This window comes from Strongylocentrotus purpuratus, unplaced genomic scaffold, assembly GCF_000002235.5.
Source record: "Strongylocentrotus purpuratus isolate Spur 01 unplaced genomic scaffold, Spur_5.0 spur5_scaffold_16, whole genome shotgun sequence".
NCBI classification, from domain to species: domain Eukaryota; kingdom Metazoa; phylum Echinodermata; class Echinoidea; order Camarodonta; family Strongylocentrotidae; genus Strongylocentrotus; species Strongylocentrotus purpuratus.
The window spans coordinates 712,947-730,419 of record NW_022145601.1 but is presented as its reverse complement, the minus strand read 5'-3'; the positions used below and the strand labels follow the sequence as shown (position 1 = coordinate 730,419).

Genomic DNA, 17,473 nt, shown 5'->3' with positions numbered 1-17,473 from the left:
CTGTTAGGCTTCTCTCATTATTCCATTTTTTTTTTTGGGGGGGGGGGGGGGGGCAATCATGAATATTTCAATGAATATAAAACGAGTGCATTTTCTACCCCCGCCACTCCCTTTTACTCTAAAACAAAAGGGGAAAACGTTTGTTCTGTTCGTCTTTTCACGGATACATACATTCAGACTACGTAGAATATTTTCCAGGAGGGAAATTGTCCTGCACAAAGATCAGTCCATATTTTACATGTTTTATAAAACCCAACTCGTATATGTCGTTTCTTTATAGAGTTTCGGGATAATTTTGTGTGTATGTGGACACGCTGTTAGAAGCATTAATTTGCCCCCATTGACGTATCTTACTACACAATAATTAGAATATTAACGCTGCACTGAGGACGCTTATTCGTCAAATACAAATGATAGCTGCTTACAGCCTACTGGACTTGATTATTTCCTAGTTACATGAAGTATTTTGCATTTCAGTAAAGGGTTACTGTACTTTATTATCTATGATTCCAGCATTAAAGGAACATAATTATGTACATTGTTTGGAAGGAGACAAAACACAATTCAAGTCTATTATAGATCAATTGAGTTTTTGCATGATCGGATCTGGTTTCATGCACACTTTTGTGATGACAAGTTTATACTGTGCCATTAAAGCACTGTTGTTCAGACCCTGCAAATGAATCCCATACATTATTCTGCCTGGTATTCTTTGTTAAATTCTCTTCGGTTTCCCCTTTGATTACGTGGCACCTGTTTTTGGCATCGCTTGAAATACTAAAGGGCGCACCATGGTTCATGTGTACCCTACATGAACTATATCGTCTTTGTTATCCAGTTTGTGACAAAATATAAATCACTAAGCAAAAGATACTTCGTGGCTTATTTCTTTACAACTAGCCAACAAAAGTATTGAACTCTATCATTTTGAAGAAAAAAAATGTCAATGAAATTTAGAGAGGGATAAATTGAACACCGGATTGTGTTACTTTCTATATGCTCAACCAAAGGCATATATAACATTGAAAATAAGAACTTTTGAGCGATAAATAGCTGAACTTGTAAAATAGATTTTACAATGTCTGGCTTGACCTACCTTGACCTAAGCCTTCCGCACCATCTGGGAGATGTGTGATGGCTTCTGCTTCATGACGTCAAGCCAGATCTTCCTGTCTTGTGATGTTCTGGTCGCTTCTGTGAGGGTACGATAAGTATAACATTTTTGGCTTTGTATCCAACGTGACCTCGCTCAAAAGATTAGGAAAAATAGTAAAGGTTGTAGCCAGTATGATTATGACATAACATTAACGTTTGACAGTAGCCAAGTAAAAAGTTATTATACTATAGATCTATTATCTCAATAAATTTTCAACAACGACGACAATCTACCCATACGTGTGTGTGTGTGTGCGTATGTGTGTGTTTGGCAGACATCCACTGAGTGAGTACTGTGTGTGTGTGGGGGGGGGGGGTGGGTGGGTGGGTGGGTGAGTATGTATGTGAGTGGGTGAGTATGTTTGTGTGATAGAGGGTGAGTATGTCTGTGTGATGGAGGGGGCAGGGAGGGGGCAGGATTGTTTCAGTAAAATTACCTCCAGATTTTTTTTGTTGTTGTAATATATAAGTAAATAACATTTACAATTGACATATTATGTTTAAGTACTTATACGTTTACTTTGTTGCTAAGTTATATTATACTGCAAATAAGTTTGTGTTTAATTATGTTTATGTAAAAGCATCAATATTGAACACGTTTATTTTATTCAATTGTATGTCATGGTTTGTATTACACATCTGGAGAAATAAAACAAAATTGTTAAAATAAAAAATAAAAAAAATAAATAAAAAAAGTGCGTGTTTATGTGTGTATGTGTGTGTGGCTGTGTGGGTGTGAATCCTTCATCTGCTACATTTCTATATCTCGTACATTTGTTCCTACTACAGTCGTACTCCTAGTTCAACTATCGTTACACCCTACCACCATACATCTACTACCATTATCCTACCTCTAATAACAATTTACCACTTCTTCATCCTCATCCTATTACCATCATTCCCATATTTCACCCCTACCTCCACCACCACCCTACACATACAAACACCCTACCCCTACCAACACCCTGCCTCTACCACCACCTTACCTCTACCAGTGGCGGATCCAGGGAGGGGCACAGGGGGCACGTCCCCCCCCCCCCCCGACCAAAATAAAATGTTGAAATCAGCCCCAAATTCGCCAAAAATGTACTGGCAAACAGGGACATGCCCCCCTCCCCCCACCCCCATGAGCGAATTTAATGCCGGCGCGATTTTTTAATATTCGGGAGCAAAAGAAAAAGAAAATTGCTCTTACACCCCCCCCCCCCCCTCCTCCGCTTATTCAGCGGCTCGCCGTGTCGTTGCGATTTTTGAGGGACCAAAAAAAAAAATTATGTCCTCTTACCTCCAGTGTGCCCCCCCGTATGCCCCCCCCCCCCGCGAAGAAATTTCTGGATCCGCCCCTGTCTACTACCATCTTTTATCTTCCACCCTACCTCTACTACCATCCTGCTTCTACGCCGCACCTACCTCTAAACTACCACCCTATTCCTACTGCCATCCTACCTCTTCTACTACCCTACCTCTACTGCCACCTAACTTCTACTACCACTCTACTTTTACTGCCATCCTACCTCTTCTACCACCCTACCTTACCTGCCATCTAACTTCTACTACCACTCTACTTTTACTGCCATCCTACCTCTTCTACAACCCTACCTCTACTGCCACCTAACGTCTACTACCACTCTACTTTTACTGCCACCCTACCCCTTCTACCACCCTACCTCTACTGCCACCTAACTTCTACTACCACTATACCTTACTGCCATCCTACCTCTTCTACCACTCTACCTCTACTGCCACCTAACTTTTACTACCACTCTACTTTTACTGCCACCCTACCTCTTCTACCACCCTACCTCTACTGACACCTAACTTCTACTACCACTCTATTTTTACTGCCATCCTATCTCTTCTACCACCCTACCTCTACTGCCACCTAACTTCTACTACCACTCTACATTGAACGCCACCCTACCTTTTCTACCACCCTACCTCTACTGCCACCTAACTTCTACTACCACTCTATTTTTACTGCCATCCTACCTCTTCTACCACCCTACCTCTACTGACACCTAACTTCTACTACCACTCTATTTTTACTGCCACCCTACCTCTTCTACCACCCTACCTCTACTGCCACCTAACTTCTACTACCACTCTACTTTTATTGCCACCCTACCTCTTCTACCACCCTACCTCTACTGACACCTAACTTCTACTACCACTCTATTTTTACTGCCATCCTATCTCTTCTACCACCCTACCTCTACTGACACCTAACTTCTACTACCACTCTATTTTTACTGCCACCCTACCTCTTCTACCACCCTACCTCTACTGACACCTAACTTCTACTACCACTTTATTTTTACTGCCACCCTACCTCTTCTACCACCCTACCTCTACTGCCACCTAACTTCTACTACCACTCTACTTTTACTGCCACCCTACCTCTTCTACCACCCTACCTCTACTGACACCTAACTTCTACTACCACTCTATTTTTACTGCTATCCTACCTCTTCTACCACCCTACCTCTACTGACACCTAACTTCTACTACCACTCTATTTTTACTGCCATCCTATCTCTTCTACCACCCTACCTCTACTGACACCTAACTTCTACTACCACTCTATTTTTACTGCCATCCTACCTCTTCTACTACCCTACCTCTACTGACACCTAACTTCTACTACCACTCTATTTTTACTGCCATCCTACCTCTTCTACCACCCTACCTCTACTGACACCTAACTTCTACTACCACTCTACTTTTACTGCCACCCTACCTCTTCTACCACCCTACCTCTACTGACACCATACCTCTGCTCCCACCCTGCTTATTCTGCCACCTTACTTCTACTACCGACCTTCTCCTTTCACCACCCTTCTTCTTTTCCATCCTCCGGTGAGATTATTTTGATTTTTTTTTTTCTTTTAATTTGATTTATTTACCGATAGCGATACAGCAAAACATTTTATACAATGATGTTTACATATACAAGAAGAGAAACTATAGGTTGGTGTGGTATTTCTTCTTCTCGAGTTACTACGCCACAACGTTCACGCTTAATAAGATTGTCCAAATCCAGTGTTGGATGCATTGCGTCTGGTAGTGAGTGTGGTGTATTGAGCTATTAAGCTGACCACGTTGATAAATAGCATAGGATAACATGTATTTCTTAAATTTGTTTTAAATGCTTATAATTGATTAGGAATGTTTTGTTGGAAACATGAATAAATTTGAAATCTTGAAATCTTGAAGTAGTGACTGGTATCAGCGGGCACTTTACTCTCAAACTACGACATTTGACAATTAAAAGATTAATCCACATTTGCCTCTCTCCATCTAGGTGTAAATGGGTACCCGACAATCGCTGGGGTGATAATAATTACAGGGGCGTCAGGAAAAACATCATTGATGCTGATGAGGCTTTCCTGGGTAAAAATGAATATCATTATTATTACTTACATGAAATTTAAGTACGTAATGAATTACGTCATGAGTATAGGATACACTGATGCTCGCATGCATGCTCTTTTTTTACCATTAAAAACGATATACAAGAAGAACAAGAAGAACAAAAACAAAAACAACGATGAATCAGCAGTCATGGGTTAAAACGTGAAAGAATAGTGCTTTTAATAATCAATACCATTTACAAATCACAAAATAATTTTTTAATTTATGTGCGATGTAACTTACTTGAAATATAAATCTATGGAAAAGTGATGTTATAGAGGCTCAAAATATAAGGAAAAAATGACCATTTACTTCCATACTTTAAACCCAGTTTTCCCTCTCTTTCATAATACACAAAGTACGATAGCATTGCATAAATTGTCTAAACAGTCTTCGTATAATTTGTTGTTTCAATGAGAAAACATTCTACTAACGATAGGTAACTACATATACTACGATCGCAACTGTTTTCGAAAACTCAACCTAGGGCAATGTGAATAGGCTTGTGCGTCACCTATTGAACCGTGCGAACATGACAATGAAGTATTACGTAACCCGAACATGATTGCTATGGGATTTACAACAGGTATTAAAATCGCCCTTGAGTTGATTTTTCAAAAATAGTCGCGATCGTGTAAAAGGGGAGTAAAAAAAATACATAGATCACAAAAAAGGAGACATTTCATTACTAACATATTATTATCCGCCAGTTAAAAAGGAAATGATACATATAATCAATTAATGAGATTTTGGACTGAAGTGACATCTAAATAGAGCTTGTATAAGACGTCAGCTCCATTTGTCTATTTAAATTGTTGCTCGATTTACAGGCGTTACAATAGTTCAGAGTAACGCGAGCATCAATTTTCTATATCAGATCACGATAATCTTGCAACATTTTAAGCGACCTATTTTCTCCCTTGAACTGCTCCCTGTAATAAGAACACAACATTATGATTATGAGCAATGTGACAAAAAAAAATTGGAAGATCTTCGAAGTATGGATAGGCTCGTTATTAAAAGCATCGCTTCTACTCTTTGAGATATATATTGACGATAGATAAAAGTTAATATATTTAAAAAACTGTATTAATTAATCTTATGAGTTACAGAGATTGATCAATAACGTTCCAAGAAGATATCAACGTTATTTAGCAAGAAGAATTCATATTCTCACAATCATCTCATGAAAAGAGTTAAGAAAAAAGATATTTCAACTTGAAACGTTATCTCTTTTCTATAAGGGGTACAGCTAAACTTGAAATGTGGTGATTGATTTATATTTCGATGAAAAAAGAGCTTAAAATGCAGTATGCTGTATATTTGGACCAGAAAATGTCAAATAACAATGACTGCCCGCAATCACATTAACTGAAAACTTCAATTCATAACTTTAGACAACTATGACCAACTATGACTATGGTTGACCAGCTCGATTTTAACATCTGTTTTCGTTTCACTATTTAGCTTTAAATAATTTTGTACCTTAACCATTTGGCAGATATCATTTATCACCTTGGATTTTGAGTGTAGATTCTTTTTGATTCTCTGAGAATCCATGTTTCCTTATTACCGTACCTCATGACTGGAACTTTGATGGATTTTCTTTAATTTTCATTCTCTTACTACGGTACATGTCATGTAGGGAACAGGGTTCCTTGATACACCCAATACTCCTTCGAAAGAAAGAGGTAGTGAGTTTTCAGGTTTCTTAAAGGCGAATCGTTGAAGGAGGCTTGTAAAACCCAAGAATGTCTCCATCCGGGCTAGCTGCTCTCCCGGACAGGCACGACGACCTGGGAATTGTATGAATGAACAATGACAGAGAGGGATAGGAAGGGAAAGAGAGAGATGAAGGGAAAGAGACAGACAGAGAGAGAAAGAGAAAGAGAGAGAGAGAGCAGGATGGAGGGAGAGAGAGGGGGAGAGAGAGAAGGGAGTAGGAGGGAGAGAGAGAGAGAGAGAAAGAGAGAGCGAGAGAGAGGGAGGGGGTGGGCGGCGTGGGGATGATCGACGGAGAAGGAGAAAGAAATAGATTTATAATTTGTATTTGTATTTTTTGGTATTTTATTTATTTAATCACGGTTAAAAAGCCTGCTATCAGCTAGAAGCTGCTTTTCAGCAAGGCCGTGAACAACAATTGAACACAACAAGTAAACGAATACAAAATTATATACAAAATAAATCATACAAATTATCATAAAAACATAATAAGATGAAAACAAACAAAATGAATTAAAAATTACTTGGATAACAGAAACGATGGAAGGGGTGTATTATTTAAGAGAGGGATATAAGACGTGCGAATGCTCCCAGGCTTTTTTCTAATCGGATGTTTGTCGGTAGGTTATTGAAAAGATTAGAGGCTGAATAGAGAGGGCTCTTTTTGAGGTAATTTGTATGTGGTCGTGGCAGTTGAATTTGGCAATCGATATTACGTAACAGGTAGTTGTATGATTTAAGATGGATCCGTGAGCATAGTGAGGGTGGGGCTATGTTATTAACTAATTTGAATATAAGTAAAATTGACTGCTTATTCCATCTTTCGTCGAGTTGATCTACATTTAGCGTGTTATACAAAGTGGCTCTATTGAAACGATTATTTACCTCTAAAACGGACATTAACGCTCTATTCTGTAAAACTTGGAGACGATTTAGCTGGTTTTCATTGCCATTTCTCCAGACTGTACAACAATAGTCAAAGATTGGTTGGATTAACGATTTATACAAAAGGAGAGCAGTACTTCTCGGTACATAAAATCTGATGCGCTTTAAAGAGTAGAATGTTTTTAAAACCTTTTTCCTAACATTATCAATTTGGGGAGTCCATGTTAGACAACTATCAATTATCACGCCAAGATATTTACAATATGTTACTCTCTGTAATTGAGAATTTTGAATTTTGATTTTTACATTTTCAAATAACCGGAGTTTTGCTTTAGAGCCTAGTAGCATGAATTGACATTTATCGAGATTTATCAGCAATTCATTGTTTGAAAACCATGTAGAAATCAACTTTAAATCTCTGTTTATAGTTGTTTCTAACTCTGCTGACTCTTTTGATGCAAAATAAATACACGTATCATCTGCGTATAAGGAAACAGAACATTTTTCGACGGATTTTACCAAATCATTCAGTGTAAGGATAAAAAGAAGGGGCCCCAAAATACTCCCCTGGGGCACCCCGCTTTCCACCGTTCGAAAACTTGACATGTTACCATTGACAACCGTTGATTGCTCCCTACCACAGAAATAGTCACGGAACCAATCTATTGCACCTACGTCAAACCCAAAGTAGGATAATTTCTTCAATAATATGTTAAACGAAATCAAATCAAATGCTTTCTCCAGGTCTATCGTAACCATACCAATGACATATCCTTGATCAATTTTGTTTGCAAAATCGTCGGTGATATTTAACAAGGCAGTAGTGGTTGAATGACCTGGGCGGAATCCGTGTTGACATGGATTTAGTAAGCTATTACTAGACAGGTAGTTATACACTTGATCGAACACAATCTTTTCTAATACTTTAGACAATACTGGGAGGACCGAAATCGGTCTGTAGTTCGACGGATTTGTTACGTCACCACTCTTGAAAATCGGCGTTACACGGGCCTTTTTCCACGCATCAGGGATTTTACCAGTACACAGAGAAATGTTGACAATATGCGTCAATGGCACAATAATGTAGTCTATAGCATCTTTAATTACACCGGCTGGAATTTGATCCAGGCCAGTGGCCTTATTTCTTGCAATTTTATTTATATGTTTCTTAACATCTTGACAGGAAATCGGTTTAAAACTGAAAGTGGTTGGTACTTTGGTCAGATATTGTTCTAAATCATCACCAAAGGTAAACTTTTGTTTACGATTTGTTGCCATGTCAACAAAGTTATTATTTAAGCGTGTAGCAATTTCCTTAAATCCTAAAATTTCTTCACCATTTATGGACAACTTTTGAATTACTTTCATATTCTTTTTATTTGGCAGCATACATCTTAAAGATTTCCACATTGCAGCACAATTTCCCTTGTTATTTAAAATACTTTCAGAGATATATGACCTTTTTGCCTTTCTTATCATATCGGTTACACTATTTCTCAGTTTTCGATACGATTTCCAGTCTTCGTCTGATTTTGAAAATTTAGCACGGGTTTTCGTTTTATTTCTTTCCCCTATTTTATTTAATATGTCGTTATTTATCCATGGCGTTTCTTTTTGTCGCACTCTTTTTTTCCTAAGAGGGGCATGTTTATCCAGTACGGAACAAAATTGTCTACACCATATTTCATAGGCACTATTTGCATCAGTTTCTAAAAGGACGTTTTGCCAACATTCACTGCTCAAATCATTCGAAAAATCACTTAAATTCATTTTCTTCAGATTTCTTGAATAAACAAACTTATGACAAACAGTGGGAGATTTTTGCTTTCCCAAGGAGCAGATTATCATGTAGTGATCACTCATGCCTAATGGAACGACATCACAAAAAGTGATCTTCTTATGATTTGAGGAGTATAAGACATCAATCAGGGTGGCAGACGTTTGTGTTACTCTCGTCGGTTTTTCAACCAGTTGTTTTAAATCGTATTCTTCTACCAAGCTCAACAATCGCTTTGTTTGGTAAGAGGGAGGCTGTTTAACAATATCACAATTTAGATCTCCCAAGAGAATGAAATCTTTAGACAATGATTCTAAAGGCTGAAGTACGCTATCAAGCAAGTCAAACACTACACTCTGTGAGTTTGGTGGTCTGTACCAATACACAATAAGAAAGGGTTTCTGTTTATGGATACATATCTCAACACACATTAATTCCAAACCGTCAAGAGTCAAATCATGTTTTATGTTAAACAAAATATTTTCTTTAATGTATATCAAAATTCCACCTCCGTTTCGGTTTCTATCTGTTCTAATAGCTCTAAATCCTTCAACATTAATCTCACTATCATACACAGAAGAGTCTAACCTAGTTTCACATAAACACAGGATTTGGATGTTTTGCTTGCACAATATATTGCGTACTTCGTCAATATTTTTCAATAATGAACATATGTTAAGATGGGCAATAATGATGCCAGAAATCGAATTAACTTTCGTGAAAATATCGTCGATACTGTTATAATTATACATAGCAGGTTCACTTTGATGTGGTAAACCACACTCGACATCAATACCAATATCTATACATGCATTTGTTGGCAGTTCATCGAATTGACAAGGGACACATGTCCAGTTTGTATCAGAGATAAAAGTTTCACGAGTCGCCCTTGAACATACCAAGTGGGCCCATCGTTTGCAAGATACGCATAATATAGCATTTTGATTGGTTTTAACTTCTTTAGAACAAGACAAACATGGATATTTCAGATTATGGGTGGCTGCACGTAAAGGTGATAAGTATACTGAATTTCCGGCAGACATTTAAGTAAGATAGTCAATGATTAAAAAAAAAAAAAAAAAAAAACCTACGTAACAGAAACGAAAACTATGACCTTGCACTTTCAAGATCTTGGATGCTCCTCACAGTGCGTTTTGCATTGTCCACAGTCAACACACGGATTTTTCCATCCTGAGTCCAGACTCTCTTTACTGAGTCATGTCTTACCAGTTCATTGACAAGTTGCTGCCTCTTCGATGTCAAGCTCTCTCGTATGAAGATCTTCTTAGCAGTTTTCATCAAGTCTTTCCGGGCATTGTATACTTGTTGGCGATCGTTATATCTCACAAACTTGACAATGATTGGCTTAGGGGTTGATCTCTGCGAGTCTGAAGAACTATCAACTAGAGGCCTGGGCTGAATCCTATGACTTCTGTCGATGATGTGTGGAGGCATACCGAGTTTCAGCTTGTTGTTGATGACATCCATGACGATGTTGTCGGTGTTCTCGTTTGCACTTTCGGGTATTCCATATATCCGTAAACAGTTGCGACGGCTGTATTGTTCCGCTTCCTCATTCACCATTTCAAGTTTTCTGACCATACTGTTTAGGTGGTTGATTTTCTTTTCCAGTGATTGTATCTCCTTTTCTTGACCCTCGAGATCAAGTTTCACCGCACTGTACACTTCTTGCGTCATCTTCTCTTTAAATTTATCGTAGATCTTGTTTACTATTGTCGATATCAATTTATCGGACGAGAGGGCCTTTGTTATCTCAACTTTGACCATGTCTATTATCTCATTGTTCTCTGCAAGTGACTCGCTTCGATGACCAGTTAAGAATTCAGTGGACTGGTCAATCTGATCAGCTGCCGGACTATCGGGGTCTTCGAGTATCGGTGTCTCGTCCACTTCATGAGATTTGACGCTTGATTTTGAGGAAGATTTTCCCCTTTTCCCTTTGGCTCCAACCCTCTCATTATCTCCAATATACAATATACATCCCTTCTTGCTTCTTCACTACTCAAAAAAACTCTCTCCATTTCTTGCATTTAGAAGTTTCAGCCATTATGTTCGTAATTTTCTCATTTTGATGTCAAAATGGAACATTCCAGTTGATCACTGGGCTCAATTTTACATTATCAAAAGTTTGAGAAAGCAGGTTATATTGGTCTTTTGTTCGAAAGGATAAATGATGTGTTTCTTAATATTCATCACAAGGCGAATAACTGCCAATAAACTTGTCTTACCACTGCTGAAAAAGATGAGTTCATCTCTCTTGATAAGCTCTCCATCTGCGGTCAGAAACCTCTCAGGTTTGAAGGCCCCAGAGTCTTTCCAAAGCTCCTCGCTGTTCAGCACCTCGGAAATGTTGGACACAATGACGGCGCCCTTCGGTATGGTGTAGCCTCGTATGGTGGTATCCGCAGCAGCCACGTGGGGCACACCTAGTGGGACAACCACACCCTTCCGTTGGACCTTGGAAAGTACGATTCCGGATTTAAAAAACATAAATAAAACTCCGATAAACAAAACAATAAATTCATTTTTGTTTACTTTAAGGAATTCAAGATTGTTTTAAAGGAGGAGACATGTGCCAATTGTGTCTCTTAGACAAATTAAATCCACCGCGGTGGAAATACCTGTCGCTATGCCCCCATACGCCTCCCGTGTCTCTCCTCCCTATGTTCACATCATATGAACATCTTAGATATCACGTTCTCTTTAAGTTGATAACATGTTGTTTATTTATTTATTTATTTATTTATTTTTTTTTTTGGGGGGGGGGGGGGTTATTGTAGTAAATATCAAGGAATAGTTTTAAAGGCAGCCGCATTCTTCCAGGAAGAGGGGGATCCGGTTTTGTCCAGTGGGTGGGGATCCCCTCCCCTTCTTTTATCCCTCTAATTTGAAACAGAATAACTGAAGATCTACCTCTAAGATAACGGCATTGGTGTAGGGAAGATCTTTGATATCATCCAGCCTTGGGATTCGTTCTCTGCCAACCACGTGATCAAGTTCATCTTGAACACGTGACTGAACCTGTGGGTAGGCCATCATAAAGAGGATGCACCACTTGAGGGTAGTAGCCGTCGTGTCAGACCCAGCGAGAAAGAGATCGGCGATACAACCGGTTAAATTGAGTTTGGTGAATGAAGAAACTGTGTCCTGAAAGCAGCCGAAAGCAGAAAGAATTGCCTTTAATAACGTTTTGGTAATAGGGCCGTCTTAAGAGTGCATACAACGTTCTGGTATTTTTTAAATATTTTTTTAAATTGTAATACGTGTGACAAGAAGAATACTAACAGGTGACTTTTGTAGCGCCTCAGAGCGTTGCCGATATGAACACACTGTGGCTCACATTTGTCATACTTTTAATTTAATTCTTCTGATTTTGTGCAAGTTTTCACTGTGAATATTGACATACATATTACATGTTGAATGCAGAAACAATTTAATAATATGGACTTCGTGAACAAGCTCTGGTTGTCCCATGATTTATACATACTTCTTTAAAACCTGTTTGTCCTGCGTCCCATTAGAAAGTTGAGGGCGGGAGTAATTTTTAGGGTGAAGGTGAATTATAAGGTTATGTTTAGTATTAGGAATGGACCAACGAAAAGCAGAACAAATAGAACGTATAGGAACCATAAATCGTCTGACCACTGGAACAAAGAATTGTAGAATGTAAAAGCATCTATCTAAGTTGCTTTTATTTACCTTGGTTTCATCCAACTTATTGAGGTACTGGTCGATGAAATCCTTCTGATTTTCTGGATCCCAATTCTTTTCATGAGACTCAATCTGAGACTGGATGAAGGCGTTCAAGCTCCGAATTGTGTTTGTCATGAGCTTCATTTTACCAAACGGAATCTTGGAAATACCAGGAATGGGAAGAAACAAAAACGATCCGCCCCCTCCTGACAATTTTACGTTCAAGTTCACGAGATGCAAAATCTATATAAAAGGAAATAAGAATGATGTCTTAGGCTATTTAAGAATGATTTGTGTGACAATAAGAAGAACAAAACTCTTACTATCTTATATAACGATTTGGGGGAACCTGGTGGTCGTAGGCTACATGTAATAATATAGTCGTTCCGGCCCAGGTTGGAGACAGAAGAGCGTTAATTCATATTAACTTTAGAGTTAACGCCCTTCTGATTCCAAACAGACGAGATGTAAATAATGAACATGATGAATACAATATGGAATAACGCCATCTCTCGGAGGGGGGGGGGGAGAGATAGTGAGCACTCATTTTTTTTTTTTGCTCAACGGGGAAGGGGACAGTGATTTTTTTCTTCTCAACATCCACCGCCCCCTTGAGCGCCAGGGGAGGGGGCCGCCCCCCCCCCCTGGATCCACCACTGGGTGAGAGAAAGAGAGAGAGAGAGAGAGATAATATGGGCGACATAGAGGCTGCCTTAAAATCAGTTTGACTAAAATTGATTTATCTTTAATATGAATTCACAAACTGTCATTCAAGTACTGATGTGACAATCCACAAGTAGTATCAGTGAAAGTCAGGATGATACATATTCAGCTTACTTCCTTGAATGCTTCGTCGTCGTATGTGTACTGTGTTCCGAAGATGATAGAGCAAATGATGTTGGAAACGGCTTGCATAAAGAGAGTGCTGGGGTCAAAAGGAGAACTTTTCTTTTCTTTGATGACTGAAGAAAGCTGGGTCATCTCGGCTGATACGGTATCCTCATAGCTCTTCTTACCAACACCAAGACTCCGGAATACAGAGTGGGTGAACTTTCGCTGCTCCTTCCAGACTTCTCCGTTAGAAAAACCAATTCCTTTGGAAGATATCAAACATGGAGTTTAACATGATGATAGGATTGTCATGGTTATATATATTATAATTTAATCTGACTAATAAAATAAAATTACACAAGATGAGTAGTGGATTAGTGACGGGGGCTTTAAAAGATGTTAGATCCCTTGATGATGTTCTTTTATTTATTTTTTATTTTCCTTTCATCGAGAAGACCATTTCGTTTCGACATTTACTGAAAGGAGTTAAGGTGATTATTTTGATTTACTCGGATGGATCTCGGAAGTTCCTTTCGAGGTTTGGGAGTTCCTTTGATACTCAAAATTATTATACGAAGGGCTATCTTCCATTGCACAAGAGTTATCATATTTCTGGAAATAACTTGCCAATTTTATTCAATCCTTACCGCTGTTCTTTAATCCCATTATTTCTTGAAGTAGTCGGCTGCTGAGTCGGTCTTGGAGATCGGGATGACGAAATGCTTCGAATATGACTGGGTAGGAGTTGAGGATGATGATCGGCTTCGGACCAACGTAGAAGGATACCATCTCACCGTACTTCTTGGACCATGATGCGAAGAGAGCAAGAGGATCCGACCCACCCCTGCAATTAACAAGAAAATATTACACATTATATTTCGGCAACGGAGTCAAAATTTGATGTTTACCTTGATGTTTACCTTGTGCTCCTGTTTAGTTATATGTCTTGCGGCCCATGGGATCGCTGATCTCCGAAATAGCGGAGGAAGAACAAGAAGAAGAAGAGGTAACAAGATACGATATAGGTATGGGAGATAGAAGAGGCAGTGAGAGAGAGAGAGAGAGAGAGAGGGGGGGAGAGATATTTAAATAGATAGATAGTTAGAGAGTAAGTGAGAGAGAGAGAGAGAGAGAGAGAGAACGTGTGTGTGTATGTGAGAGAGAAAGAGAGAGACAGAGACAGATGGGGAGATGGGAAAGGGTCTAGCGTTATCAAAAGGAGACGGATTGAATGAAAATGAAAGTAAGATAAAGATATAGGGAGAGAGAGAGATCGAGAGAGAGAGAGAGAGAGAGAGAGAGAGAGAGAGAGGGGGGGGGTCGGGGCGGGAGAGATAAAGGATAGAGTTTTAGGTACACAAGGGGGTTTATAGCTTTTAAAATACTGTAATGAGAAGCACGTACTTGAAGATTTGCCACGCTACACCCAGGAGAGGTAGTCCAGTGGGGCCTGGTGGAAGGTTCTTGGGCCTGGTTATCAGATGTTTGACCAACCAAGCGGTGAGAAGACCAATTACTCCAGCAAGCAACCAATATCCCGGTTCTGCCTCTGTGAACCCCATGATGGACATTGATGAATCTAAAGAACAAATATTTAATACTAAATGCTTTACTATTGATAAAGATCCTCATATATGGAGTACTATTCCAAAATATCCAAAGAATCAACCTTCTGTATATAGTTTTAAACGTTCCTTTCGATTGTTTTTTTATTAAATTTGTACTCGGCAACTTGAGTATCATATTTGATTTATGAAGTATATATTCGTATCTTTTTTCCTTCTGTATTATGTTTTCCTAGTCCCTTTTACTGCTTCCACCTGCTTTCCTGTTCTTCTTAATGTGGTGTAAATTATGTACTTTCTTTAGGGGTCAACGTTCAACAAGGCTAAATGCTCTTTTATGTTGACCACCCATTCGACATAAATTTGCTTCTGAACGTATTTCCTTGTTAATTTTATTATATTCTTATTATATGTAATGTTACCCTTCTACGTGTATTTATGTATTTACAATTTTTTTTTTTTTTTTTTTTTTTTTTTTTTGGGGGGGGGGGGGGTAATACTATGTATGTTTTGTATATGTCTTTTGTTATGAAGAATGGAATAAATACCATACCATACCATACCAAAGGTAAAATGTATAAAATACGATCTTCATTACTAGAAGCCTGTCTTGACGCACATGAAGTGTGAGTTGACCCCTTATAGTAACCACTTGATATTTACTAATTTGAAATCCAGAACGTCCTTTTTCCTGTCGTTCAGAAGAGTCTATTACATTGTTTTCTTTGCTACTGTCAGACTACATACTTTCTTTCTACATGATGTCTGCACAAACTTTTTTGTTATTTTTTTCCGGGGAGGGTGCATGAGGGGTCTTGCATTCAATTTCCCACATGTGCCCCGCATAAAATCATTTATAATCAACAATCTGTTTGTGGTGTGGGAGGGGGGGGGGGGGGGCTGATGGGGGCTGAGCCCAAGCTTTTGGTGTTCAAGTCATTTACATAAATGTGTGAAGCTGAATGTGTACGGCAAATGGATTTAAACGACATATATTCCAGCGATTACTGATACGCTGACAATTAGGAATTTTAGTCGAATCGCAAATTTCAGCCTTAGAGCAAATATAACTTACCCTAAACCTTTGATTTAGAATTAAACCAATCCAAGTGTAAATCACACTGCATCTTTGATGTAATATAGCCCGGAGTATATTTCAGATCAAGGAATTTAAAGGCTTTTCCAGTATCTCAAAATGAAATGATAAATATGAAGCACATAATACCTCTTTCATCAATTTACCAAAATTAAGCTAACTATGCTAATCAGTATTCTTGCATTTGGAGAAAGATAAATTTAAACTCCTTTGCATTTAAACAGTAACAAAACAAGTCGGAATACATTTAAATTTATTTAATATTTCTTCCTATCATTGTTACGAGCAATAACAACAAATGCGTACTTACGTTGTATTTAAGATTGATCCTGGATATAATATTCCCAATGATATCCTAGATCCTGGATAAATTCCTTCTACCTGAAGAAAGCGTACTCTCAAATGAACGACAAGTTGAGAGTCAAAATCCACGTAGCAAGCTAGCAGACAATCGAAAGGTAAACAATTATAGGGAACATTGCCAAATCGAGAGGCTATATTTCCTTTATGATAATAGACCGATGACCGTTTGCCACTTGTTAAAGTCCAGTTTGCTCAGTACGAATAAGAAATTGTGCACTTTTTGCTGATAACTGGGATAACCGTTCACCCATTTTCTGAATATTGTTAATGTTGTTGTTGTTGTTGTTTTGGCGGGGGTAGAGGGGGGTTGATTGGTATTTCTTCAGGGGGGGGGGGGGCAAATCCAAATCCACTATTTTCCCCTACAATAAGCTAGTAAGGAAAAACAAATAATATATATCGACAATGACGCAGCCATAGGAGGGGGGGGGGGCACGTGCCCCCGAATCGAATGGCGACAAAAGAGAGAAAGTGAGAATCAGAGTGAGAAAGACTTAGATAGAAACATAGATATATATGCCTATGTAGAGAGCGAGGGAGAGAGAGAGATAGAGAGAGGGAGGAGGGGGAGATAGAGAGAGAGAGAGGGAGAGAAAGAGAGAGAGAGAGACGGAGAAGGGAATGGAGGGGGAGGAGAAAGACAATGAGACGCAATACCTTTCGCATATTCATCAAGTCAATTAATATTTCTAGTGCCCCTTATCAGTCATCAATGGCTGATCACACGCCATACCCATGTTGATCAACAAAAATGAGTATCAAACAGCACTAAAAATCTACAGGTACGTCAATACATGCTTCTGCAAGTCATTGCTGTATTCAGAGTACATCTGTGCACGGCTTTGTTTAAAATTCTTTCTCAAACTAGGTTGACATACCATGCGTGACATCTTTTGAAATGGTTCATAAACACGGTCTAGGATTGCGACCTCAAAAGTCAAATCAAATGGAAGT

General features: G+C 38.8%; 1 protein-coding gene across 1 annotated transcript; it reads right to left on the bottom strand.

Annotated features, from left to right (window-relative positions):
• Window positions 1–10,983: 10,983 nt before the first annotated feature.
• LOC589519 (cytochrome P450 2J6) lies at window positions 10,984–15,195 on the bottom strand. Its single transcript, XM_030987626.1, has 6 exons — window positions 14,900–15,195; window positions 14,143–14,339; window positions 13,502–13,758; window positions 12,671–12,907; window positions 11,885–12,118; window positions 10,984–11,428 (listed from the first exon to the last, which is right to left on the bottom strand). Exons 1-6 carry the CDS (start codon window positions 15,064–15,066, stop codon window positions 11,084–11,086), a joined length of 1,437 nt encoding a protein of 478 aa, XP_030843486.1. The 5' UTR covers window positions 15,067–15,195; the 3' UTR covers window positions 10,984–11,083.
• Between the last annotated feature and the right edge of the window lie 2,278 nt (window positions 15,196–17,473).

Coding starts and splice junctions, on each gene's coding strand:
- LOC589519 (XM_030987626.1), bottom strand. CDS start 15,066: ATGTCCATCATGGGGTTCACAGAGGCAGAACCGGGATATTGGTTGCTT. Junction 12,908..13,501: donor ACGACGAAGCATTCAAGGAA/GTAAGCTGAATA, acceptor CCTTTTATATAG/ATTTTGCATCTCGTGAACTT. Junction 12,119..12,670: donor ATAAGTTGGATGAAACCAAG/GTAAATAAAAGC, acceptor GGCTGCTTTCAG/GACACAGTTTCTTCATTCAC.